At 34.6% G+C, this 27824-nt stretch overlaps 1 protein-coding gene across 1 annotated transcript; it reads right to left on the reverse strand.

The window, feature by feature from the left end:
- Positions 1-24611: 24611 nt before the first annotated feature.
- Positions 24612-27564, reverse strand: LOC112802210 (bax inhibitor 1). Its single transcript, XM_025845315.3, has 6 exons — positions 27106-27564; positions 26585-26728; positions 26370-26461; positions 25442-25628; positions 25010-25165; positions 24612-24914 (listed from the first exon to the last, which is right to left on the reverse strand). The coding sequence occupies exons 1-6, from the start codon at positions 27211-27213 to the stop codon at positions 24864-24866; spliced, it is 738 nt and encodes a 245-aa protein (XP_025701100.1). The 5' UTR covers positions 27214-27564; the 3' UTR covers positions 24612-24863.
- Positions 27565-27824: the final 260 nt, after the last annotated feature.

Genomic DNA, 27824 nt, shown 5'->3' on the forward strand with positions numbered 1-27824 from the left:
TCTAAGCAATCAAAGATGGATGGAGCCAAGAGGATCTGATCACCCCTTTAGGCAACAACACCCTCCTAGATATCACAGACAAAGACCATTCTACAATGCATACCAAGCTGATAGATATGTTGGACCGCCTAGTAGCTACCAACAAGCCCCACCGTATGCTTAGAGACCATCCTCACAACATAACTTTGAACCACCACACTCACAAGCCCCTTTCTACCATTCACCTCCATATGACTCCAATCCTTATTCACCACACCAACCACCATATGAACCATACCCAGAATCACCACCTCAATATACACCATCTCCATATCCTTATCAAGAGGAACCACCTCCGTGTTATGAGCCTTTTCTCCCAACAAATGAACCCTCCTACCCACCCCAAACCTCAATGGAGAGCACACTTGCCTCTATCACTAGTCTCACCTCTACTCTTCAAGCACTTATATCCCGCATGGACCAACCCTCTACCCCCAATATTCAACTCTCAAGCTCCAATGCACTTCCATCTCAACCACATAATGATCCACCCATCCCATCACCACTATCCATGGAAGAGCACCAACATTCATCAATCCAAGAGCAACATGATCCCACTGATACTATTGACATGGAACAAGAGAGAGGATCATCTTCGTGAATCCATACTTTATAAGGAGCTAGAGGAGGCACTAAAGGTGAAGGTAGTAGAGACCCTTGAAGTTGACAGCGCAGTTGAAGAACTAGTGAAGGAAGACAACAAGGAGGATTTTGTACTTGAAGGTGAAGAAATAGTTGAACAAGAAATCATTAAGGATGAATACGATTTCATACTTAAACACCTGGATTAAGCAATAAATCGATTACCTTTTCGACGTACGGACATTCAAGGAACCCCCATGGCTTCATGTGGAGAATCTACTGAAGAACGTAGTAGGAAGGAGAAGTTAGGCACTTCGGTGGATAGTGAGCAGCACGATTTGGTATTGGAACAAGTGGAGGAAGCCAGAATTATTGAAGAAGAAGAGGAGGCAGTGGTTCAAGACTTAGGAGATGCTGAACCTCCATGGAAAAGTCAAGTTATAGAGCCTCCTTCAAAGAAGTTTGAAACTGATGTTAAGGAGGGTGTACAACCTCCAAGGCATATCATGGTTGAAGACTTTGAAGGGGATGATCAAGAGATGGATTCAATCATTAATGAATTCTTATCTACATTTGAATCCTCTCCCATTGGACTTGACATGGAGATGAAAGAAGAAGAAGCACAACCTCCCATGCCCTTGGTGAACAATGAAGCAAAGATTGAATTGGAAGAAATCTACCAAGAAGAAGAGGTTGATATTGAAGGAGATTGCAAAGAGGTGGAAGTTGTCAAAGTAAAGCACAAGGGAGTGGAGCTTGCAAGATCATTAGAAACACCTCTCCCAAGACCATTACCGTCCAACACAACATTCAAGTGGGTAAAATTCTTATCCTTGACCTTTACTTTCCCACTTGAATATGCGCTACTGGAGACGGATGGTCAACTTAGAGCTCTCTGTGGCATCAAGAGTAAGAGGAAGATGGTTATTGGTAAGAGTTGTCCTGCAAGGTTCAACATGGTTGTGTGCTCAAAATTTAAACGCAAAGGTTGGTGTAAAGCTCAACTGAATGGGTCTAGGAAGTTGTTTGGCCGCTTTAGTGAGAATTCAGAATGCCTGCCACCCGGTTGGAACACTAATGATCAACAAGAAGACGGGTGCAAAAGCAAGGTTTGGGACCCCGGAATTCAATCTAGAAATCAATATTCGTGGGGCCTTGTCACTTGCTTTAGCTTGCTTGAAGGCTTTTTGCGCCTAGTTTGGGATCCCGGAGGCTGTGGGAATTCCAAACACTGGTGGAGATACTTGGATGAATACAAGCACAAGCCACCATAACAAGGAGCTCACCAGAATGTCCAACTTAAGGACTTTAACTAAAAGTGCTAGGTGGGAGACAACCCACCATGGTATAATTGTCCCTTTTCAGTTTTAATTCTAGTATGTTTTGTTTGTTTTTGAGTTTTGATTGGACCTGGAATCATGCATAACATTCATATTAGCATTGCATTCTGCATTTTTGCATCTATTAAAAAAAGAAAAATAAAAAAATTTCGCACGCGTCCGCGTCATATATGCGTTGGGAAGAAAAGAAAAGTGAACAGAGAGTCACGCGAAAGCGTGGCTGGAGGCGTGCCTTTGGCACAAATTGATCTACGTGACTGCGTCGCTGACGCGTCCGCGTCACCCACGCGAACGCGTGTCTCAAAATTGACGTAAAAAGGGTGTATGGCCGAAAGTTGAGCTGGAATTGGGCTGGACTCATACTAGAAGCACAAGCCCTACCACGCGAATGCGTGCCCCATGCGTACGCGTCATTTTTCAAAATAGGCCATCCACGCAATCGCGTCACCCAGATTTTTTGCAACATGCATTTAAACAGAGAGTTGTGCGAACGCAAGGCTGCACTCACGCCACTAGTACATATCGAGTCACGCGTCCGCATGCCGCACGCGTTAGCGTCACTTCATTAAAGCGCGACCCACGCGACCGCATGCCCTATGCGCTCGCGTCGCCTCTGCCGCACAACTTATCCAAATCAGCCAAATATCTTATCTTTTCTTCCCCAAATCTAAATCTTTTCTTTCCCTTCTTATTTCTTTCTTCCTTCCTTTCTTTTTCTTTTTTTTTTCCTTTTAATTGGTGTTAGAAATTTATTTGGGTCATTATTTTGCTTGTGGATTGTTAAGAAATTGCTTGACAATTATATATTATTTTTTTTAAGGGTGCTTGCATGTTCAATTTAATATTTTCCATACCTTATTTAATATGCATGCTTTGTGTTTGTGAAAAAGCCCGTATGTCATTGTGCATTCTTAATTATTCTATCCTTCTACTCTAATGCCTGTTTTTCACAAAACCCTTTTCAATATTTTATTAATTAAATATAATTGTCAATACAAACGTTATTGTTAGTTTCTCACGACTAATAATACATTAAGGCTTTTAATGCTTCATTTACGCTATTCATGCCTTTGCCAGCATGCCAATAAACATCTTGCATTTAATTGCCTTAATTTATCATGCTATGCTTCCATTGATGTCCTAATTTCATCTAATCGTGACCATGTGTTAACGACATTCTTCTTTATTTTGGCATGATCTTACTAGTACTGCCCTCAAACTTGCTCTATCCCTTTGACTTCATGTCCTTTTCTCTTTTCCCTTTTTCAGGCTGGCCACCACGAAGAGTAAAGAGAAAGACTCTATAACGAGCACCGGCTGAGGAACCACAACCCCCGCCAGCTGCACATCTTTGCATGCACCGAGGACGGTGCAATCTTTAAGTGTAGGGAGGTCGATACCGATCTCCACGGGTTAGTTAGTCCATTCTCAACACCAATTTTTGTTTTTCATTGTTGCATTTGCATGTTTGATTGCATGTCTGTTTTATTTTGTGCATATTTTAGCACTTGGTTGAAGTAACATTTTCTTTCTCAAGAAAATTTTTATAGCATTTCACTAATTTGAATTAAACTTTTTGAAAAACTTGTTTGAAGAAATATTATATTGGAACATGGTTTAGAGCTCGAACACACAAAACCAGTGAGATTTTGAGCCTATTTGATTGGTTGCATTTTATCAACCAATATATTTTATTTTTGTGTGTTTTTCTCTCTAAAATTGTGATCTTTGTCTTGCTTAATTCTATATTTCCATTGTTTGATGTATGCATGCACTTATATGATTGAGGCCTTATTTCAGTGAGCTTACATACCCATGTGGCCTTACCCTTTTATTATCCTTTACAAACTAATGTTGAGCCTATTATACCCCTTTGTTCTTTACTTTAGCTCATCACTAACTCTAAGCGGAAAATAATAATGTCCTTAATTTGAATCCTTGATTAGCTTAGACTAGTGAAAGTGCTCATGAATTAAGTGTGGGAAAAGTGGGTTTGGAAACGTTTGGTTTGAGAATTGAGTATATTAGACTTTGTGTGAAAATGTGCAAAATAATAGTTGAGCACATATTATTGCATTCAATACTTTAATCATATGCATTGAGAAGAATAAAAAAAAAAGAAAAAAAGAAAAAAAGTGAAAAAGAAAAGAAAAAAGAAAATAATAAAAGGGGACAAAATGCCCCAAAGTAAGTGTTGGTATCAATGCATATGTACTGAACTCAAATTTAGGATGCATGAATATATGGAAAACACAGTTAATGGGAAGTTAGATTTTGTATTTTAATTAAATGGATTGTCTGAAGTTTATGTTAATTAAATGGAAAGTTTATGTTAATTAAGGATTCATATTTTAGTCTACTTGGCCAAATACAATCCTACCTTGACCCTAACCCCATTACAACCCTTAAAAGACCTCTTGATTTGTGTATTGGTGCATTAAATTTTTGTTGATTGTTAGATGAAGAGTAAGCTATAGGAAGCAAGATTAGTAGAGAATAGAGAATTGAGAGAATTGACCCTAGACACTTGAGAGTTAGAATGATATACACTACCAGTAAGGGTTCAGTGCTTAATTCTATGTTCCCTGCTTTCATGAGCTATCTTCTTCTTGCAAGTTATTTGTATTGTATTTTGTGATTTGAATTAGTGAAATCCAGTTCATATTTGTTCTTGAAAGATTTATTTACTTTTTCACCAAGTTGGTAGAATCATCTTTGCATGTAGTTGCATTCATATAGATAGGTTGCATTTCATACATTCTATCATTCATCTTCACTCCTTTATAGCTTCTCTTGAGCTTAGCATGAGGACATGCTAATGTTTAAGTGTGGGGAGGTTGATAAATCACTATTTTATGGTTTGTCTTGTGCTTAATTGAATGGATTTTATCAATCTTTCATACACTTATTCATACAAAATGCATGGGTTTACATTCTCCTTCCTGATTTTGTGCTATGATTGAAAACATGCTTCTTTGGCCTTATATTTGCTAATATTAATCCTCTCTTATTACCATTAGATGCCGTGATATATGTGTTAAGTGATTTCAGGGATTACAGGGCATGAATGGCTCAGAGGATGGAAAGGAAGCATGCAAAAGTGGAAGGAATACAAGAAGTTGAAGAAATTGCAAAGCTGTCAGCCCAACCCTCTTGCACAAAAACGACCATACCATGAGCTACTAAGGTCCAAATGATGCAGTTCTAATTGCGTTGGAAAGCTAACATCCGGGGCTTCGCAACGATATATAATTTGCCATAGCTGCCTCAAAGTTAGGTGACGCAAACGCGTGGATGACGCGCCCGCATCGCATCTGCGAACTTCAATCCACGCAAACGCGTGGACGACGCCTCCGCGTCACTTTGCCGCGACCTGTACGGACCAGAAAGCACTGGGAGTGTCTTTTGGGCTGTTTTTGACTCAGTTCTCGGCCCAGAAAATACCAATTAGAGGCTGGGTGGGGAGCAGAATCAGATCATTCAATCATTACTCACAATTTTAGGTTTTAGATGTAGTTTTTAGAGAGAGAGGTTCTCTCCTCTCTCTTAGGATTTAGGATTAGGATTTCTATTAGGATTAGGATTGTTTCTTCATACCAGGTTTAATAATTTATGTTTCTCTTCTATTTTTGTTTACTCTGAAGCTTTTATTTGTGTTTGATTTATGTTGTCCGATTGGCTTATGAATATTGTCCATGTTAGAATTGACATCTTCATTCAATATAATTTGAGGTATTCCGGATATTTATGATTTCAATTTAGCTTTTTATATTCTTGGCTTTAATTGATTAATTGGTAACTCTTGAGTTGTCAAACTCATTGTCGACTGAAAATTGGAATTCCTCAAGAATTAACTCGAGTTCTAATAACTCTAGCCTTTTCCAAGGAAAGACTAGGACCTGAGGAACCAAATTTATTCCATCCACTTTACTTACCTTCATAGTTAGATGTTAACTTAGTGGGAGAAAACTCCAATTCTCATCACAATTGATAAGGATAACTGGGATAGGACTTCCAGTTTTCATACCTTGCCAAGAGTTTTATTAGTTATTAATTTATTAATTCTTGCAATCTATTTCTCTTGCTTAAAACCATTTACAAACCCAAACACTGTTTTTCCATAACCAATAATAAATCATACTTCCCTACAATTCTTTGAGAAGATGACCCGATGTTTGAATACTTCGATTTATAAATTTATTGGGTTTTGTTACTTGTGACAACCAAAACGTTTGTACGAAGGGATTTTCTGTTGGGTTAGAATCTATACTCACAATGCGACTATATTTTTACAAAATTCCTTACTAGCAAAAATCCTAATGTCAAAATGGAGCCATTGCCGGGGAATTACAAACGTGTGCCTTACTATTGGTTATTGTAAATATTTTTCTTTTACTTGTTTATTTGTTTCTTCTCTTCCCTCTTCTTTCTGATAGCTACTATGAATTCTCACCCCTTTCGCTTTGAGTTTGGTTCTACTTTTGTTGCAAGGAATGGAAGCTATAACAGGACTATGCATCAAGGTCTAAGCAATCAAAGATGGATGGAGCCAAGAGGATCTGATCACCCCTTTAGGCAACAACACAATCTTAGATATCACAGACAAAGACCATTCTACAATGCATACCAAGCTGATAGATATGGTGGACCGCCTAGTAGCTACCAACAAGCCCCACCGTATGCTCAGAGACCATCCTCACAACATAACTTTGAACCACCACACTCACAAGCCCCTTTCCACCATTCACCTCCATATGACCCCAATCCTTATTCATTACACCAACCACCATATGAACCATACCCAGAACCACCACCTCAATATACAACATCTCCATATCCTTATCAAGAGGAACCACCTCCGTGTTATGAGCCTTTTCTCCCAACAAATGAACCCTCATACCCGCCCCCAAACCTCCATGGAGAGCACACTTACCTCTATCACTAGTCTCACCTCTACTCTTCAAGCACTTATATCCGGCATGGACCAACCCTCTACCCCCAATATTCAACCCTCAAGCTCCAATGCACTTACATCTCAACCACATAATGATCCACCAATCCCATCACCACCATCCATGGAAGAGCACCAACATCCATCAATCCAAGAGCAACATGATCCCACTGATACTATTGACATGGAACAAGAGAGAGAGGATCATCTTCGCGAATCCATACTTCATAAGGAGCTAGAGGAGGCACTAAAGGTGAAGGTAGTAGAGACCCTTGAAGTTGACAGCGCGGTTGAAGAACTAGTGAAGGAAGACAACAAGGAGGATTTTGTACTTGAAGATTAAGAAATAGTTGAACAGGAAATCATCAAGGATGAATATGATTTCATACTTAAACACCTGGATCAAGCAATAAATCGATTACCTTTCCGACGTTCGGACATTCAAAGAACCCCCATGGCTTCATGTGGAGAATCTACTGAAGAACGTAGCAGGAAGGAGAAGTTAGGCACTCCGGTGGATAGTGAGCAGCACGATTTGGTATTGGAACAAGTGGAGGAAGCCGGAATTATTAAAGAAGAAGAGGAGGCAGTGGTTCAAGACTTAGGAGATGTTGAACCTCCTTGGAAAAGTCAAGTTATAGAGCCTCCTTCAAAGAAGTTTCAAACTAATGTTTAGGAGTGTGTACAACCTCCAAGGCATATCATGGTTGAAGACTTTAAAGGGGATGATCAAGAGATGGATTCAATCATTAATGAATTCTTATCTACATTTGAATCCTCTCCCATTGGAATTGACATGGAGATGAAAGAAGAAGAAGCACAACCTCCCAAGCCCTTGGTGAATAATGAAGCAAAGATTGAATTGGAAGAAATCTACCAAGAAGAAGAGGTTGATATTGAAGGAGATTGCAAAGAGGTGGAAGTTGTCAAAGTAAAGCACAAGGGAGTGGAGCTTGCAAGATCATTAGAAACACCTCTCCCAAGGCCATTACCGTCCAACACAACATTCAAGTGGGTAAAATTCTTATCCTTGACCTTTACTTTCCCACTTGAATATGGGCTACTGGAGACGGATGGTCAACTTAGAGCTCTCTGTGGAATCAAGAGTAAGAGGAAGATGGTTAGTGGTAAGAGTTGTCCTGCAAGGTTCAACATGGTTGTGTGCTCAAAATTTAAACGCAAAGGTTAGTGTAAAGCTCAACTGAATGGATCTACGAAGTTGTTTGGCCGCTTTAGTGAGAATTCAGATTGCCTGCCACCCGGTTGGAACACTAATGATCAACAAGAAGATGGGTGCAAAAGCAAAGTTTGGGACCCCGGAATTCAATCTAGAAATCAATACTCGTGGGGCCTTGTCACTTGCTTTAGCTTGCTTGAAGGCTTTTTGCGCCTAGTTTGGGATCCCGGAGGCTGTGGGAATTCCAAACAATGGTGGAGATACTTGGATGAATACAAGCACAAGCTACCATAACAAGGAGCTCACTAGAATGTCCAAATTAAGGACTTTAACTAAAAGTGCTAGGTGGGAGACAACCCACCATGGTATAATTGTCCCTTTTCAGTTTTAATTCTAGTCTGTTTTGTTTGTTTTTGAGTTTTGATTGGACCTGGAAACATGCATAACATTCATATTAGCATTGCATTCTGCATTTTTGCATCTATTAGAAAAGAAAAATAAAAAAAAATTTTGCACGCGACGCGACAGTGTCGCTGACGCGTCCGTGTCATATGTGTGTTGGGATGAAAAGAAAAGTGAACAGAGAGTCACGCGAAAGCGTCTGGAGGCGTGCCTTTGGCACAAATTGGTCCACATGACCACGTCGCTGACGCGTCCGCGTCATGTGGGAAAAATGCCTCCCACACGTCCGCGTCACCCATGCGAACGCGTGTCTCAAAATCGACGTAAAAAGGGTGTATGGCCGAAAGTTGAGCTGGAATCGGGCTGGACTCGTACTAGAAGCACAAGCCCTACCACGCGAACGCGTGCCCCACGCGTACCCGTTATTTTTCAAAATAGGCCATCCACGCAATCGCGTCCCCCACGCGACCGCGCCACCCAGATTTTTGGCAAAATGCATTTAAACAGAGAGTTGTGCGAACACGAGGCTACACTCGCGCCCCTAGCACATATCGAGTCACGCGTCCGCATGCCACACGTGTTAGCGTCACTTCATCAAAGTGCGACCCACGCGATCGCGTGCTCCATGCACTCGCGTCGCCTCCGCCGCACAACTTATCCAAATCAGCTAAATATCTTATCTTTTCTTCCCCAAATCTAAATCTTTTCTTTCCCTTCTTATTTCTTTCTTCCTTCCTTTCTTTTTCTTCTTTTTTCCTTTCAATTGGTGTTAGAAATTTATTTGGGTCATTATTTTTCTTGTGGATTGTTAAGAAATTGCTTGACAATTATATATTATTTTTTTTAAGGGTGCTTGCATGTTCAATTTAATACTTTCTATACCTTATTTAATATGCATGCTTTGTGTTTGTGAAAAAGCCCATATGGCATTGTGCATTCTTAATTATTCTATCCTTCTACTCTAATGCCTATTTTTCATAAAACCCTTTTCAATATTTTATTAATTAAATATAATTGTCAATACAAACGTTATTGTTAGTTTCTCAGGACTAATAATACATTAAGGCTTTTAATGCTTGATTTACGCTACACATGCCTTTGCCAGCATGCCAATAAACATCTTGCATTTAATTTCCTTAATTTATCATGCTATGCTTCCATTGATGTCCTAATTTAATGGAATCGCGACCATGTGTTAACGACATTCTTCTTTATTTTGGCATGATTCTTACTAGTACTGCCCTCTCCCTTGCTCTATCCCTTTGACTTCATGTCCCTTTCTCTTCTCCCTTTTTCAGGATGGCCACCAGGAAGAGTAAAGAGAAAGACTCTACAACGAGCACCGGCTGAGGAACCACAACCCCCGCCCACCTGCACATCTTTACATGCACCGAGGACGGTGCAATTTTTAAGTGTGGGGAGGTCGATACCGATCTCCACGGGTTAGTTAGTCCCTTTTCAACACCAATTTTTGTTTTTCATTGTTGCATTTGCATGTTTGATTGCATGTCTGTTTTATTTTGTGCATATTTTAGCACTTGGTTGAAGTAACATTTTCTTTTTCAAGAAAATTTTTATAGCATTTCACTAATTTGAATTAAAATTTTTGAAAAACTTGTTTGAATAAATATTATATTAGAACATGGTTTAGAGCTCGAACACACAAAACCAGTGAGATTTTGAGCCTATTTGATTGGTTGCATTTTATCAACCAATATATTATATTTTTTTGTGTTTTTCTCTCTAAAATTGTGATCTTTGTCTTGCTTAATTCTATATTTCTATTGTTTGATGTATGCATGCACTTATATGATTGAAGCCTTATTTCACTGAGCTTACATACCCATATGGCCTTACCCTTTCATTATCCTTTGCAAACCAATGTTGAGCCTATTATACCCCTTTGTTCTTTACTTTAGCTCATCACTAACTCTAAGCGAAAAATAATAATGTCCTTAATTTGAATCCTTGATTTGCTTAGACTAGTGAAAGTGCTCATGAATTAAGTGTGGGGAAAGTGGGTTTGGAAACGTTTGGTTTGGAAATTGAGTATGCTAGACTTTGTGTGAAAATGTGCAAAATAATATTTGAGCACATATTATTGCATTCAATACTTTAATCATATGCATTGAGAAGAATAAAAGAAAAAAAGAAAAAAAGAAAAAAAAGTGAAAAAGAAAAGAAAAAAAGCAAATAATAAAAGGGGACAAAATGCCCCAAAGTAAGTGTTGGTATCAATGCATATGTACTGAACTCAAATTTAGGATGCATGAATATATGGAAAACACAGTTAATGGAAAGTTAAATTTTGTATTTTAATTAAATGGATTGTCTTAAGTTTATGTTAATTAAATGGAAAGTTTGTGTTAATTAAGGATTCAGATTTTAGTCCACTTTCCCAAATACAATCCTACCTTGAACCTAACCCCATTACAACCCTTAAAAGACCTCTTGATTTGTGTATTGGTGCATTAAATTTTTGTTGATTTTTAGATGAAGAGCAAGCTATAGAAAGCAAGATTAGTAGAGAATTGAGAGAATTGACCCTAGACACTTGAGAGTTAGAATGATATACACTACCAGTAAGGGTTCAGTGCTTAATTCTATGTTCCCTGCTTTCAGGAGCTATCTTCTTCTTGCAAGTTATTTGTATTGTATTTTGTGATTTGAATTAGTGAAATCCAGTTCATATTTGTTCTTGAAAGATTTATTTACTTTTTCACCAAGTAAGTAGAATCATCTTTGCATGTAGTTGCATTCATATAGATAAGTTGCATTTCATATATTCTATCATTCATCTTCACTCCTTTATAGCTTCTCTTGAGCTTAGCATGAGGACATGCTAATGTTTAAGTGTGGGGAGGTTGATAAACCACTATTTTATGGTTTGTCTTGTGCTTAATTGTGTGGATTTTATCAATCTTTCATACACTTATTCATACAAAATGCATGGGTTTACATTCTCCTTCCTGATTTTGTGCTATGATTGAAAACATGCTTCTTTGGCCTTATATTTGCTAATATTAATCCTCTCTTATTACCATTAGATGTTGTGATATGTGTGTTAAGTGATTTCAGGGATAACAGGGCATGAATGGCTCAGAGGATGGAAAGGAAGCATGCAAAAGTGGAAGGAATACGAGAAGTTGAAGTAATTGCAAAGCTATCAGCCTGACCCTCTTGCACCAAAACGACCATAACTTTAGCTATAGAGGTCCAAATGATGCGGTTCTAGTTGCGTTGGAAAGCTAACATCTGGGGCTTTGAACGATATATAATTTGCCATAGTTTCCTCAAAGTTAGGCGATGTGAACGCGTAGATGATGCACCCGCGTCGCATCTGCGAACTTCAATCCACGCGAACGCGTGGACGACGCCTCCGCGTCACTTTGCTGCGACCTATACGGACCAGAAAGCGCTGGGAGTGACTTCTGTACTGTTTTTGACCCAGTTTTCGGCCCAGAAAATACCGATTAGAGGCTGGGTGTGGAGCAGAATCAGATCATTCAATCATTACTCACAATTTTAGGTTTTAGATGTAGTTTTTAGAGAGAGAGGTTCTCTCCTCTCTCTTAGGATTTAGGATTAGGATTGTTTCTTCATACCAGGTTCAATAATTTATGTTTCTCTTCTATTTTTGTTTACTATGAAGCTTTTATTTGTGTTTGATTTATGTTGCCCGATTGGCTTATGAATATTGTCCATGTTAGAATTGACATCTTCATTCAATATAATTTGAGGTATTTCGGATATTTATGATTTTAATTTATCTTTTTATGTTCTTGGCTTTAATTGATTAATTGGTAACTCTTGAGTTGTTAAACTCAATGTCTACTGAAAATTGGAATTCTTCAAGAATTAACTCGAGTTCCAATAACTCTAGCCTTTTCCAAGGAAAGACTAGGACTTGAGGAACCAAACTTATTCCATCCACTTGACTTACCTTCATAGTTAGAGGTTAACTTAGTGGGAGAAAAATCCAATTCTCATCACAATTGATAAGGATAACTGGGATAGGACTTCCAGTTTTCATACCTTGTCAAGAGTTTTATTAGTTATTAATTTATTAATTCTTGCAATCTATTTCTCTTGCTTAAAACCTTTTTCAAACCCAAACACTGTTTTTCTATAACCAATAATAAATCATACTTCCCTGCAATTCCTTGAGAAGATGACCCGAGGTTTGAATACTTCGGTTTATAAATTTATTGGGTTTGGTTACTTGTGACAACCAAAACGTTTGTACGAAGGGATTTTCTGTTGCTTTAGAATCTATACTCATAACGCGACTATATTTTTACAAAATTATTTACTAGCAAAAATCCTAACGTCAGTTGTATATATGAAGCTTGTCTTTGGAGTTGGTGGTGGCTTTTGGTTTGGCTTTGATGGTTTGGAGCTTGGTGGAAGCTTGATTGGAATCAAGTTTGGTGTTTGAGCATATTGGAAATCGGCCAAGGTATAGTTTTGGTTTCTTTTATGTAATATGTAATATTCATGGATACTTAGGCTAGTTGACCCTAAGATAGGATTAGATGTTGTGAGTGTATGAGTAATCATATGTGAATTGATGTTAATTGTTGGTGTATGGAATTTTGTGGATGATGATGATTGTTGGAGATTGTTAATGTTGATGAGTATTGATGATGATTATTTATATTGATGGTTGATGCACCACTAATTCGTGGTACATCTTATGCTTAATTGAGTGGATTTTATTCACTAATCTCACATTTATTCATAGAGTTCGCATGTTTCACACTTTCCTTCCTGATTTTGTGCTATGATTGAAAACATGCTTTGTTGGCCTTTAATTCACTATTTTTAATCCTCTCTTATTACCATTAGATGCCGTGATATGGGTGTTAAGTGTTTTCAGGTTTTATAGGGCAGGAATGGCTTAGAAGATGGAAAGAAAGCATGCAAAAGTGGAAGGAATACAGGAAATTGAAGGAATCACAAAGCTGTCAAGCCTGACCTCTTTGCATTCAATCAATTATAAATTGAGCTACAGAGGTCCAAATGAGGCAGTTTCAGTTGCGTTGGAAAGCTAACATCGGGGGCTTCGAAATGATATATAATTTGTCATGGTTGCCATGCAAAGAAGTGACGCGCATGCGTGCATCATGCGCATGCATGTATTGGCGAAAAAACCAGCGACCTGTACGTATCCCGGCGATTTCTGGGCTGTTTCGGCCCAGTTTCAAACTCGAAAAATACAGATTAGAGGCTGGGAGTGGGGTAGGATGGGAGACAACTTCTCATTATTCACAATTTGAGGTTTTAGATGTAGTCTCTAGACTCTAAGTTTTAAGATTCCTAGTTTTATACTTTTGAGTTGGATATTGACAGAGTTACTACCTCCGTGAAGTTTTTATCATTCTAGTTTGTTTTCTATTTCCTTGCTCTTTTAATTTCCCATTTACCCTATTCAGAGTTACATATGGATATCTTTAATTTTGAAATTTATTATTGCAAAAGATACTTTTCTATTTAATTTCTTTATCCGTTGATTATTCTCACTTCCATTCTAATTAATTTGATTATTATGTCTTCTTTCTACTCCCTTTACATGTATGCGAACATGGAATCCATGTCAATGGAGTAGGCTCTCAACTTGACTTTGGAGTTAGATTAATATTTGGAGACCCTTGAGTTGGAAGACTCAAGAGTTAAATTGAGTTAGATTAATATTTGGAGACCCTTGAGTTGAAAGACTCAAGAGTTAAATTGTAATTGGGTTTATTGTTGGCTGTCTCTCTAGTCACTAACGCTAATCTTTCTCAAGGGAGAGGATTAGGACTTGTGAAATGAGGTCAGCTCAACTACTTGACTTTCCTCCATTCGTTAAGGGTTAACTAAGTAGAAACAACAACCTATTACTATTAATCTTGGGAAATCCAACAAGGATAGAACTTTCGATTAATCTTCTCCTAGTCAATGCTTTTTATTTTAATTATATAAACCTCTCGTTAATTTTCATTGCTTTTATTTATTATCATTTATTTTTCCATTCCTCAATTCCAAAATTTCTCAGAAAACTCACAACCAATAATAAGAACACTTCCCTGCAATTCTTTGAGAGAAGACCCGAGGTTTGAATACTTTAGTTATTACTTTTTAGGGATTTTGTTACTTGTGACAAATAATCTTTTGTATGAAAGGATCCCTTGTTGGTCTAGGAGCTATACTTGCAACGAGAGTTTATTGTAAAATTCTAGACCACACAAGAGTCCGATCATCAATGGGTATTGAGAATTTTGAGAAATTAAGGTGATGAGTTAATGTAAAATATTTATGGTGGGTTGGAATAAAGGATATTGATGATTATGATGTTTGATAACATATATTGATGTGATTTTGTGGTTGTTGAGGATTGTTGGGTATCATTGGTGTTGATGAGCTTTATGATGGATTTGGTTAATGATGGATAGAGTTTGATAATGATTTTTGGAATTTATGAGGTTTTGTTTTGGTAGTTGAGGTTGTTGTTGATTGATTATGTTTATGAGTGTGGATTTATGATTAAGTAGGAAATTACGGATTTGGTAGTGAGATATGGTATAATGGTTGAGCAATTTAAGTGAAATTGAGGAGAATGATATGAAGAGGTAATGTGTTGTGTGTGGTAGTGGTTTATGATGATTGGGTAGGTTTTGATTTGGTTTTGAATGAAAAGTTGGTTAAAATTGAGTTTGTGAGATTTTGGATAAAAATGGATTTTTGGTAAACTTTGTCTGATCATAACTTTTGCCTCGGTTTTCAAAATTTGTTGAATTTAGATTAGAATTAAAGATTATTGAAAACCCTTCAATTTGATATAAAGTTTGCAAAATTTAAAATTTTATAGAGGAAGTTATGATAATTCAAAGTTGGTGTTGAGAAGGAAGGGTAGTGAACTTGGTGATTGTTGGTAGTGAATTGAGAAGATGATGAACTAATGAGTTCGGAATGGAATTAAGAACCAATGATGGCTAGTATGAGCTGGTGGACATGGAAGGAAAGTGTGCAGGGCCCATATCCCTGGCGTAGCAGATTTCTCTGCTGCATGAGTGTATATTGATGAAAGAGATTTGAGATGAGAAATGGTGATGATGGTGATGATTTGTGGTTGATGGATAGTGGTTGAGATGAGTCGGGAACTCGGAGTTATAGTGATGAATTGATGGTTTATATGGAAGTGTGGGGGCCTATATCCCTGGTGTAGTAGAATGTGTTGCTGCATGACTGGTTGTTGTTGAGAGTGTGCGGACCCTATATCTCCGGCGTGGCAGATGATTCTGTCGCATGATTTGTTGAATGTTGAGAGTGTACGGGGCCCATAACCCCAGCATGGCAGATTGTTCTGCTACATGAATTGTTTGTGGATGGTTGCTTCTCTGCTGCAGGAAGTGTGCGGGGCCTATATCCCTGACGCAGCAGACTGCAGGAGTGTGCAGGGCACTATATCTCTGACATGGCTGAAAAGGCTACATCTGAGAGGATGTGTCGGGTTGACATTTACGGACCGACAAGTGATATCACGAGCCAATAGGATAGACATTCATCATATGCATCTCTTATGTGCTTGCTTGCTTTGACTACTTGGGTTTGCCTAATTGTATAATATACCTAGTTGCTTCTTAAATTACTTGTTGTACATGTATATTACACGTGTTTTACTTGTTTGCATTAATTGTGATTTGTCTGGTACTGAGGAGGTTAGGAAGGTGGTGGCGATGAGATCGCACGGAGGTTAGGTTGGTAAAGGTTGCGGGATACATCGGTGTAATTAGTAATTGTTAGAATCCCCCTAAGTTTAGATAACCCTGGTTTATGGTTAAAGTTCTTTATTTATTTATTTTGTACTAAGCTTGAATACTCGTATGCGATGTGAAGTTTTAGGATTGCCTTCGGCGTTCCGGGGCCTTACATCTTACATCATTGGGCACTGTTACCATACTGAGAACCTCCGGTTCTCATTCCATACTTTGTTGTTATTTTTCAGATGTAGGACGTAATCTACTTCAGTGAGATTGCAGACATAGTGATAGAGCGGAGTATGGTTCATTCCTTGTTTATTTCTTTTTTACTTTCGTCATAGCATTCTCTCACCTTTTGTATATTTATCTTTATGGCCTTAGAGGCTTATATGAGAGATAGGTTGTATAAGTTGTTTTAATTCTAAAACTATGTATCTGTCTATTTGTAACTAGTCGGCTTAAACTCTGCAAGCTGCGGCTAGTTCTCTATGATTATTATATTCTTATATTTATATATATGTTTTATTCTCTTATACCTATACCTTGTATCTTATGCGTTTAGTTACCATGTGCGAACGCTTCACGTATGTAATTCCGCATTATGCGACTTTGAGCTTTAATCCTTCATCCGGCTCCTAGAATTATATTATTTCCTTATATATATATATATATATATATATATATATATATATATATATATATATATATATATATATATATATATATATATATCTGTGTGTGTGTGTGTAAGCCTTAGAATTGTCGTAACCTCTAATTAACCTTTGCTTTACGGCTAGAGGTAAAGGTTAGGGTAATTGGGGTGTTACAAGGTGCATGTATTGGCGTATGAAGCACCAAGGAAGTGGTGTATCGGGCGCCACTTTGAAGGTTAAAATAAGTCCCAGGACGTTCTGGATCTTGGTGGCGTATGAAACTCCATAAGTGTGGCGTATAAGACACCAATTTGGAGCTTGATTGAAGCCCCTAGGAGTTGCCTATGATTTGGCATACAAAATGCCAAGGTTGTGGCATAAAAAACACCAATTTGAGGTCCCTAGGAGGCATAGTAGCTAGAATCTTGATTTAACTCTTAAAATCTTTCGATGTTACGATTTTAAATGAGTCATTCGATTTTACAAAATTTGTACTAGGTCTGACAATTTTATGATTTAAATCTTGTTAAGATTTTACGTTTTACGTACTTAATTTACTTTTTTGATTTTACGTAAAATCTCGATTTTCTCTACCTTGCTGGGAGGTGTACACTTTCAAAGGCATATGGGGCGCTATTTGAGTGGCATATGGGGCGCCTCATAATTTGGGGATATAAAGATGCTCATTGTTCGTGGCCGAAACGGAACATCCACCATATACTATTATCTATCTTTGGAAAATTCTGGATGTTAGCTTTCTAATGCCACTGAATGCGTTTCATTTGGACCTTTAAAACTCAAGTTATGATCGTTGGAATATGAGGGGGTCATTGTTTTGGCATACAATACGCCAAGAGTGGCGTGTGGAAAAAGAATGGTAATTTGTACCCTCAAATTCAGCATCCACTATGGACCAACATATGTCATTGGAAAGATATGGAAGTTATCTTTCTAATGCGGTTAAAACTGCTTCATTTGGACGTCTCTAGCCCAAGTTATCCTTGTTGGAGTATGAAGAGGTCAGTGTTGCAATTTCTCTTTGAACTTCCTTGCACTTTTTCCAACCTTTGCTTTCTTGGGAGTGTGCTTCCTCTTGCATACCACCTTCCTTGATTCTCTCAAAGGCTTCTTTGATTGTCCTTGTCCTCATTTGTTCTTGCCTTAAATCTTTCAACAACTCCCTAAACATATCAAAGCACAAAGCAACTCCAAGAAATATTGATTAAAGCACAAAAATCACAATTAACATCAGGAATTCACTAACTTTTTTCAAAGAAGGAAAATTCAACAAACATTGATTAAAAGCATGAAAATCTTAATAAAAAACAAGAGATCACTAACTTTATTCAAAGAAAGAATGACTAAAAATAACTAAATATGCTCATGCATCACAACACCAAACTTAAGATCTTGTTTGTCCCCAAACAAGGCAAGAACTATGCACAAAAGATTTCCTTGATTGAATTGTGTTGAATAATTGCTTGAAGTCTAATTAAGTGACATGATCAAGAGATAATGGGGTGAACTTAATCATATGCTTATGCATGAATTCCAATACTTGTTAGTTCTTATACTTGAAAGTCTTAGAGCTTAGAAAATTCATTCGAATGATATTATAGAGGTCTCTTTATACATTTTCACCTCAAAGACAGCATTTCTTCTTTCTTTTTCTTCTTGTGATAATTGTTTTCTTTTCTTAATCCTTTTATTTTTGAGGTGATTGCACTTGGCTTTGCCTCTAAGAATTTTATCTCAAGGCGGCTTTTAAATTAATCTTTCAATCGACACTCCCGAACCAGTTGGTTCAAGGTATCGGGTGTTTAAACACCCTTAGGATTTACTTGCTCAAGAAAACTAAAAACAATAATTAAAACCTAAACTAAGGAGAAATTAAACTAAGAAACCCTAAATTTTAGAGAGAAATTGGAGCTTCTCTCTCTAGAATTATATCCCAAAACATGATAAAAAAAAACCTATACTAAAACTATTCTAACACTACCTGGTTGATCCTCCCTTGGTCTATGCTTCAAATACTTCAAAAATGAGTTGGATTAGGTCCAAAATTGACCTAAAATCATGACTCACCTGTTCATTTAAGTGAATCACGTGCAGCAAGTCATAAATATGCATTTACGATGCGTACACACGATTTGAAAAAGATACATACGCATGAGAGATGAGTATGCGGAAATTGGCGATTTTCCAAAAGATGCGTACACATGAGTCATGCGTACGCAAAACTGGGCAGATTTCTAAAAGTTCATTTCTTCCTGATTTCTCCAATTTTGCATGCTTTTTCTCCATTTTTTCAAATCATTCTTGCCTTTAAAACCTTAAATCACTCAAACAAACATATCAAGGCATCGAATGAGAGAAAAGTGAATTAAAATTGAACATTTTAAGCATAAAAAAATATATTTTTCATAATTAAGCACAATTAGGAAGAGATTCATAAAACATGCAATTTCAAGTAATAAATGCAAGGTAAGTTGATAAAATCAACTATTTTCAAGCCAACAATAGTCGTAAAATATGAATTTATCGGGCTTCTTCGATGGTGCTCGAGTGTTGGCACCCTACTTCCGACATTCAAGCCTGGCCCCAATGAAGACCACAAAATGAGCGTCCAGTGCCAACTCTTGGAGCCCACATTCAAGTGATTTTTTCACTCCCGGTGGCCTAAAATTGTATCCAAGTTAGGTGTTAGTGGATCAAGTCCAGCGCCAAGTCCATATCTGCTCCCAGGAAGCTCTAAATTCAATCTTAAGATTCAAGATTTGAATTATTAGTTAGCATGAACTTCTTCTAAAAAGAAAAGATTTAGTTGTTAAGATTTAATTTTAGATTATATTTGAATTGTTGTTTTTATCTATCTTATCCTTCAAAAAAAAAGATTAGATTTAGTTTTTGAATTTGAATTCTAGGATAGAAGTTAGGATATAAATAAGTGAACGTATGGTTCACAGAATAAGGGAATCAGAGGATCATAACTAGATTAATCCAGCATCTCATTAGCTTTAGGCTATTTTCTTTATCATGAGTAACTAAACCTCTCTTGTTAAAGATTAGGAGCTCTATTTGATTTTATGGATTGGTAATGTAAGTGTTTTCTTTATTTTGATTAATGCATTAATATTTTTTTTAATATTGAGTCTCGTTCTTCATCTTTAATGGTTAGAAGTATTAGAAAATATTTTAGGAATTAACTTAAAACTCTTTGTCATAATTTTCAACTTGAGTAGGAATAGTATTTTAAAAGTTGTGCGGCGTTAAGTCAGAATTGTGCTTAACCTTTTCTCTTAGTTAATTGACCAAAGAATTGACGATTAGTTAAGTTAAGAAAATTTGAATTTTCAAGGAATTAAAATTTTATTATATATGATTTTTCATGAAAATATTTTTGTATGAGTCAAAGTAAATAAACATAAGCATTACTTTTTCTAAAGGTTAAACATCTCTCAAACCTTTTAACATCTCATTCATTGATTACTTTCTCAATTTCATAAACATTCTCTCATTCACAATCAAACACTCTTCTTCATTGTTCCTTGCTATTTCAAGATTCAACTTCAAAATTTACATCCTCTTGTCAAGATTCGAATTAATCTGATTAGAAGATTCAAAAGTTGCTTGATTATTGTGATATTACTTGGAGCGATTTAGTATACTTGTCGATATTTGAGTGTATCAAATTTTTAGTTCATCATGAAGCTGATGCTAAAGGAGACAAGCTAAAGTCCAAGCACAAAGAAACTGCTGAAGGGTCAAGTTGCTAAACAAAAAATCCCAACTCAGGTAATTATTATTATTATTATTATTATTATTATTATTATTATTATTATTATTATTATTATTGGCATTCCTATTCATGATGAGGATTAATATTATTATTATTATTAACATTTATACAGGGGACGAAGTTTAGTTTAGACAATGGAATCATAGTCCCCCTCTCCCAATTTTTTTATAAAAAATTAATAATATTTTTTTAAAAAATAAAAAATAATTCAGTTGATTCACATACTTTACTATGACTTAAAGCATTTAGGTTCAAATATAAAAATTTAGGTATTTTTATTTAATTTAATTTAATATTATTTTATATTTTACTGTTTATTTAATTTCATTTTTTATATGATAAAAAAATTAGAATATTCAATAAATATTAATATTATATATTGTATTTGTATAAATTGATAAAAAAATTAAATAAATTTTATAAATTGTTAAAAAGTTTAGTTTTGATTCAATTATTGAAAATTTCAAGTCACTAAAAATTCGAAGAGTACCATTATAAACTATTTTATATTTTTTATTTATAAAATTATTTATTTATTATCTTATTAATAACAAACTTAAAGAATAATTATATTTATAAATTTTATTTTAATATAAATATTATTATTAAATTTTTATGTTAAATTTTGGTCCCTTCAAATTTTTGTTTCAAGCTCTGCTATTAAATTCATGTTGTTGTTGTTATTGCTATCATAGAATATAGACTATAAGAAATGTTAAGAAATGGATTTTAAAAACTAAAAGTAAAAAGTGCAACAATTTTTTTATAAAAAGGACAATTGCACCCACTATTGTTATTGTTGCTTCACATTCAACTGAAATTTTAAGAGAGACTATTCAAAAAATTAGTGCAGCAACTCCTGAAAAGTTGACCTCCTTCATGAAATTTATTTTAACTCCAAAATTTAAGCCACCAACAAAATACCCTTCATAATGTCCTTTTATAATTTGTAATAGTCTAAGTAGAACAATGTGCAGTTATCTTTTGAAAAGATGTGAAAAATTGCTATAATTAAACAATGTTATGTTTTTTATGGTGTAATTTTTGAAATTTGTATGATTTTGTTGTTACTATAGCCTATGAAATTTTGGATTGTGATATCATACTTATACACTTTGTGATTTAGCACAAACAGCACTTGTTTCATAGTGCTGCAAACAAACTTAATCTTTCAATTCATTGTATGTCATCAATAAATTACATAACACTTAAGAAATTTAAAGATTGGATTACATAATTATCATTTATTAATTATAAAATTCAACAATCTAAAACCTAAATAAACACCAAAAGCAATTGTAAAAGCTTTTTTAAAGTCTTAACATCACTCTCTAAATTTATCGTCTTCTAAATTAATACAAAACCTCTTACGGAATGAATGTCACACAAACTAGTTCATCACATCTAAAGATAACTCTACCCTCGAAGTAGTGAGATCAAGTGCCCACTGAAAATTTGAAAATTTTTTAGTAGTTCTTGATAATATAGATTAGTTGTCCCTAACACAAAACTAATTTTGCCCCCCAACAAATTAATATAAGTTATTGACAACTCTTGCAGCTATTTTCATGTTTGAAATAAGATTGAATAGTAATTTTAGCTCTTTGATTGGTTGAAAAAATAAAAAATCTACCTCTAAAATCATACATTAGGTGGTGTGATATTCGACTTATTAAAACTTTTCAAAATTTTAAAATCTAAAACATAATAAAATGATCTTTAGTAATTTGTTGGTTAGATAATTTAAAAAATAATCATATTTTACATATTACAATATTACAGTATAATTATAAAAATTATTATCATATTATATATATATATGCTTTCACTTTCAAAATTTTTTGAATCAGTCACTCAGATTCACATTCATCAGCCCAACAGAAAAAATCACATACTACAAAATAAAAAATATAAGTGAATCTAATGGTTTCATTTTCTTTAAACACATAATTTCATCTCATAATTTGGACAATTATAAAATAATCTTCCAAAATTTTTTACCATCGTTAAGTAGTTGCAGTTGCAAAATACAGCATCCTTATTCTCCTATTGTGCTTTGCGCGTAGCATTTCATTCCTTCTATAAGATCTCTCAATAAAATTATTCTTATTTGATCTACTTTGACTTCTCCCTTTAGCTCCCATCATAGGATTTTTTTTAGAAATAAAAAAATTCATATTTTTTCAAAAATTATTTTTGAACTTTAATTTCTCCAATACGATTTTTTTTGTGTAGAGCAAGTTCGCCTAACTCCCTTTAATTTTTTTCAATCTCGCGTTTTTAATCCATTATCATCATTTTCAAATAGTATATAAATCTACAAACAGTATATAGGAGTACACAAAAATATATAAACAACAAACATGTCTTCTTCAAGAATTTTTTTAATTATAAATTAAAAAAATAAGCCATATTTAACAATGGCAACCATTATTATCGTTTCCAAAAATAACAAGTACACCGGAATTAGCCATATTTAACAAAAAAATTTTAATTATAAGTCATATTTTATTTTGAAAGAAATTTTAAAAATATAAATAATTTTTGAAGAAGCCATACTTGTTGTTTGTGTATTTTTGTGTACTCTTATTTACTGTTTGTATATCTATATACTATTTAGAGATAATGATAATAGATTAAAAATGTGGAATTGAAAAAAATTAAAAGAAGTTCGTCGAAAATTAGGCAAACTCTGTAATTTTTATAGAGTTCAGAAAATTTGCTCTAAACAAAAAAAAAAATCGTATTTAAAGAATTGGAATTCAAACATAATTTTTGAAAAAATATAATTTTTTTTTATTTCTAAATAAAATCCTCCCATCATATATGCAAAAAAAATGAATTAAAAAAAAGAGAAGGCAAAAATTTACAAATTAAGAATTTATAAATTAAAAATAAACTAATTTAAATATTATAAATCAATTTTTAATATAATTTGAACCATAACCATTTTTATCCACACCAACATATAATTGAAATACTATCAATTTATCTTCACACCAACATATAATTAAAGGCCAATTTTATAGTGGCTATAAATTTTTGTCTAAATATTGTCTAACTTACTTTTTGTAGTAAATTTTAATTTTTTAAAAATTATTTATTTTTATATCTTTTACATAAAATAATAATTTTTAACCTTTTTTAGTAAATAGGCACCACATTATAGGCACCATAATTAAAATGTCAACCTGACACTTAATATTCTACATCATCAATGATTCTTTTTTAAGAGACTGACAAAAATACACTTTAAAATTTAAGAGATTCAATTGCTCATTTATTAAAGTAAAGAATTAAATTAGATAATTTGAATTTCAAAAACATTTAAACATTTAAACTATGTTTGATTTGATAGAAAATAAATTAAAAAAAATAAATAAAAAAAATAAATAAAAAATAATATTTTCTTTTGTTTAGTTATTAAAAAAAATAAAAAAAAAATTTTGTACATATCCCACCAGAAAGATTTTCTTTCCATCACATGCAAGAAAACAAGAAAAAAAATGCTAAAATTTTATTTTTCCAATGCTATCCTTATATTATTATAATAAAAGTTTATATTTAAACATTATATATTTTAGATAAGTAATTTAAATTAAATATATAAAATTATAATATTTTATAACATTTATAAAATAAAATAAAATATAAATAAATAAAAATACTTATACTTTATTTTATATTATTATAATTTTCTTTCTTCTCACTTTTAAATGAAAAATTTTCTCTATTTTCTTTCCATCTATTTTCTATTCATCCAAACAACATACAAATAACTCAATTTTTCCTTTCATTTTTTTCCCTCTTATTTTCTTTCCAACATCCAAACAAAGTGTTACTCGTTGAGCAACCGACCAACTCTAGCCCAGCAAATATCAATAAGAAAAGAAAAGTGAAGACGACCTAAAGCTCTCCGCTTTCACTTACCAAAATCTGCCCATCTCTTATTTAATTCAAGGGAACCAATCATTATTTAGGACGCATAACAACCAAGTAAAAGGAAGAGCCTATAAAGATCACATGATAACTAGCTGCTCTTACATTTTTGTCTGCTCAAACCTATGCTTTATACAAATTGAAGTGGATAAAACGTTGTGACAACTGCTTTTATGTATATCTATCTACACAAACTTAACAACCAAACGAAACGCCAATCAAAGCTGATAGCTGAAAAATCACTCTCTCCTCTTGTTCTTTTTCTCATTTTTCTCAACCGAATTCTTCAACTGCAAAACCATAAGAAAAATGTTCGTCAATCATACTAAATACAAATCATTTAAGCAACACAAATAAAAGGTGTAAAATCTTCTCTAAAAAGTACCATTATAACAAGAATCCGCACAAAGATTGCAGCCAAATCAGTAAACAGAGTCATGGCATGCTTCACATAATCTAGATCACCAAAGTGTGCCCTCTCAATTATTTCTTGGGTATCTACGATCACGTAACCCACAAATACCAAGAGTCCAAAATACAACTGCAGGAGTTGCAAATAAGGCAATCAGAAAATATAAAAAATATCAAGAATCGAACATTACATTAATCTTAAAGTTAATGCCGTAAAAGATTGGTGCCTCAGGGATTGATAATTTTACTATAAGAATCAAAAGACTATAATATTTCATTTTTAGTCTTAAATAAAATCATCATCAGTCCTCATTTTCAGTGACCGTTTTTTAGTGATTTACTTGTATGTTATATTTTGGTCCTCTAACACAATATGCTAACAAGAATTATGGCTTAGTTACATTACCTCAAACTTAAAAAGTGCTATCGAACCACCAAAGATGGAGGAAGCGAAATGCAGCCACATAAGAAGAGACAACCCAGAAGAAAGCATGCCGCCAAGGTAGAGGTACTCCCTACGCTTTGCAACCAAAGCTGCCGCTGAGAAACATGCGAAGGCCAAGGAAGTTCCCACAAACGCAGTAAAGATAAGGCTGCAAACAAAATATGACAAAATCAACGGTTAAAAAGCATTAAAAGTTCAGATATTAGATAACTCAGATTGTTAGCAGAGATTAACTTCTTATACTGCTTTCAATAAATGGATCTTTTGACAAAAGAGACCTAGATACATCAACTTTGGCACAATAAGATCTGTTAGAGAATTCAACTATAGTAAATTCTGAAAATTATAAGTGTTACTCTGTAATTCTTAAATATGGACTATGGCATGCTACTAGAATCAAGACCAGATCAAATTAGCCAAAATAAAATAATCATTAATTCAAATACTTAAAAACAAGAAAGAAAGACGCGCAATGTAATGTTCTCTATTTCATCTTAAATTTAGGATTTCGCAGTGATGGCAACAAAGAATTTAATTGCTACGAACTGAGCTTGTAACAAAATTTTACATTGACATTCAACCATACGCTACAATATAGACAATTTATTGGATAGCACATCCACCCAAAATAGATAAAAAAAGGACCTATCTTGGCCTATGTGGCAGCATATGATTAGATATTATTGTCTTGAATTGATTGTACATACAAATTGAACGTGATCACAAAACTCATCACCAATATACATGCACAATAAATTACAATCAGCAGCAACTAAAGCTATAAATTCAGCAGAGAAGACAAAGATTCACGCCAAGATAATAAAAAATCCATAGTTATAACCGAAAATAGTACAGTAAAATTCAAATACAAAAATACACAGCGACATACCTTGGTTCAACTTGAATAGCCAGATCAATAAGAGGTCCAATGTAGGCACCTTGAAACAGGGCCGAAACCATCAACAAAGTAACCCTCTTTTGCTAAAAACATCAACAACACAAAAGAGTGAATATCAAACAAATGATACAAATTAAAGAAACCAAGAAACGAGCAGAGAGCTTCATTCCACAGGAGAATATCCAAATCCATATCATATATCATACCTCTTCAAAAGGAGGTGTGGACATCAACCACACATAGCTTCCAATGGAAGCCAAAGCAGTGAGTAGACCTCCAATATTCCACAGCACATGAAGGTAAGCACCAACAGCTGAAGCAACCACAGCGCAACATAGCGTAAAATAAACCTGTAATCAAATTACATCACTCAATCCGTCACAAACAATCTCTGACTATATGTAAGACGATATATATGCTACATATGAAATTGTTCTATAAATATGTCATCACAGAGATCAACATAACCAAAATAAACTTCTCTCAAATTTTCCAATGCGATGAAACATGAATTTCTGCTCACAATCATGCATGGCTAACTCAGAATTCCAATTCACTTATCCGCAATAATCTAACGAACACATTCACCATCTATTTATCTATTCTTAATTACCGTATAAAATAGAATCCACGATAAATGTAATTACCAAGAATCCATATTAACAATGTCTAGCATATACACTAATATTACTAGTAGTAGTCAGCGATGAAATCGAATTCAAACTACCTGCTTGAGATGATTCTGAACTACGGGAGAGATCTGATGGAAGTTCTTGAGAGCATCGTAGCTCCAGCGGGTTCGGGAAGAATCGAAGAACGAAGTAAAAGAATCCATTATTATTTTATTCTTCCTTCCCTCTTTTGATTTTGATCAAAGAGACAGAGCGCAACGAAACGAAGATTGCAATATTGTAAGGGGAGATAGATGGATAAATTGATTAGCGAAGAAGGAAAGCGCGAGAATCTGGAGTTTATTTATGGGTTGCCGGGTCTTCGCGAAGATTCTCGGTTCGTGGAAAGTTCTGGTGTTGCCTAAGCAACTTCTTGAACCCTAACTCGAATTTATAGCGATGGACCCCACCAACCGCTGAAGCCTCAAGTTTTTATTGGTTGACTTACGTGGATGTATACTTCCTTGTGAGTTGTGATCATGGCTGATTGGTCATTTGGTCCTTTTCCGCAATATACTCAGAAAGATCCTCATAAATAAGTAGCAAGTTCCTTTTTGCACACTTTTTTTAATAGAGTTGTAAAAAATAACTAAGGCTAATCCTAGACTTTAATTTTAATGGTCACAATGTAAAATATTTTATTTAATCGTGTAATTTTATCTATATTTTAAATATTTATTTATATAATTAATGTGAAAATTAATTATTTTTATCGATATAACATTAGATATATATATAAAATTATTTTATATTAATAATATATCAAAAATTAAAT

Source organism: Arachis hypogaea, chromosome 1 (genome assembly GCF_003086295.3).
Source record: "Arachis hypogaea cultivar Tifrunner chromosome 1, arahy.Tifrunner.gnm2.J5K5, whole genome shotgun sequence".
Lineage (NCBI taxonomy): Eukaryota > Viridiplantae > Streptophyta > Magnoliopsida > Fabales > Fabaceae > Arachis > Arachis hypogaea.

Coding starts and splice junctions, on each gene's coding strand:
- LOC112802210 (XM_025845315.3), bottom strand. CDS start 27,213: ATGGATTCTTTTACTTCGTTCTTCGATTCTTCCCGAACCCGCTGGAGC. Junction 25,166..25,441: donor TAGCACTTTTTAAGTTTGAG/GTAATGTAACTA, acceptor CAACTCCTGCAG/TTGTATTTTGGACTCTTGGT. Junction 24,915..25,009: donor TGCGGATTCTTGTTATAATG/GTACTTTTTAGA, acceptor ATGGTTTTGCAG/TTGAAGAATTCGGTTGAGAA.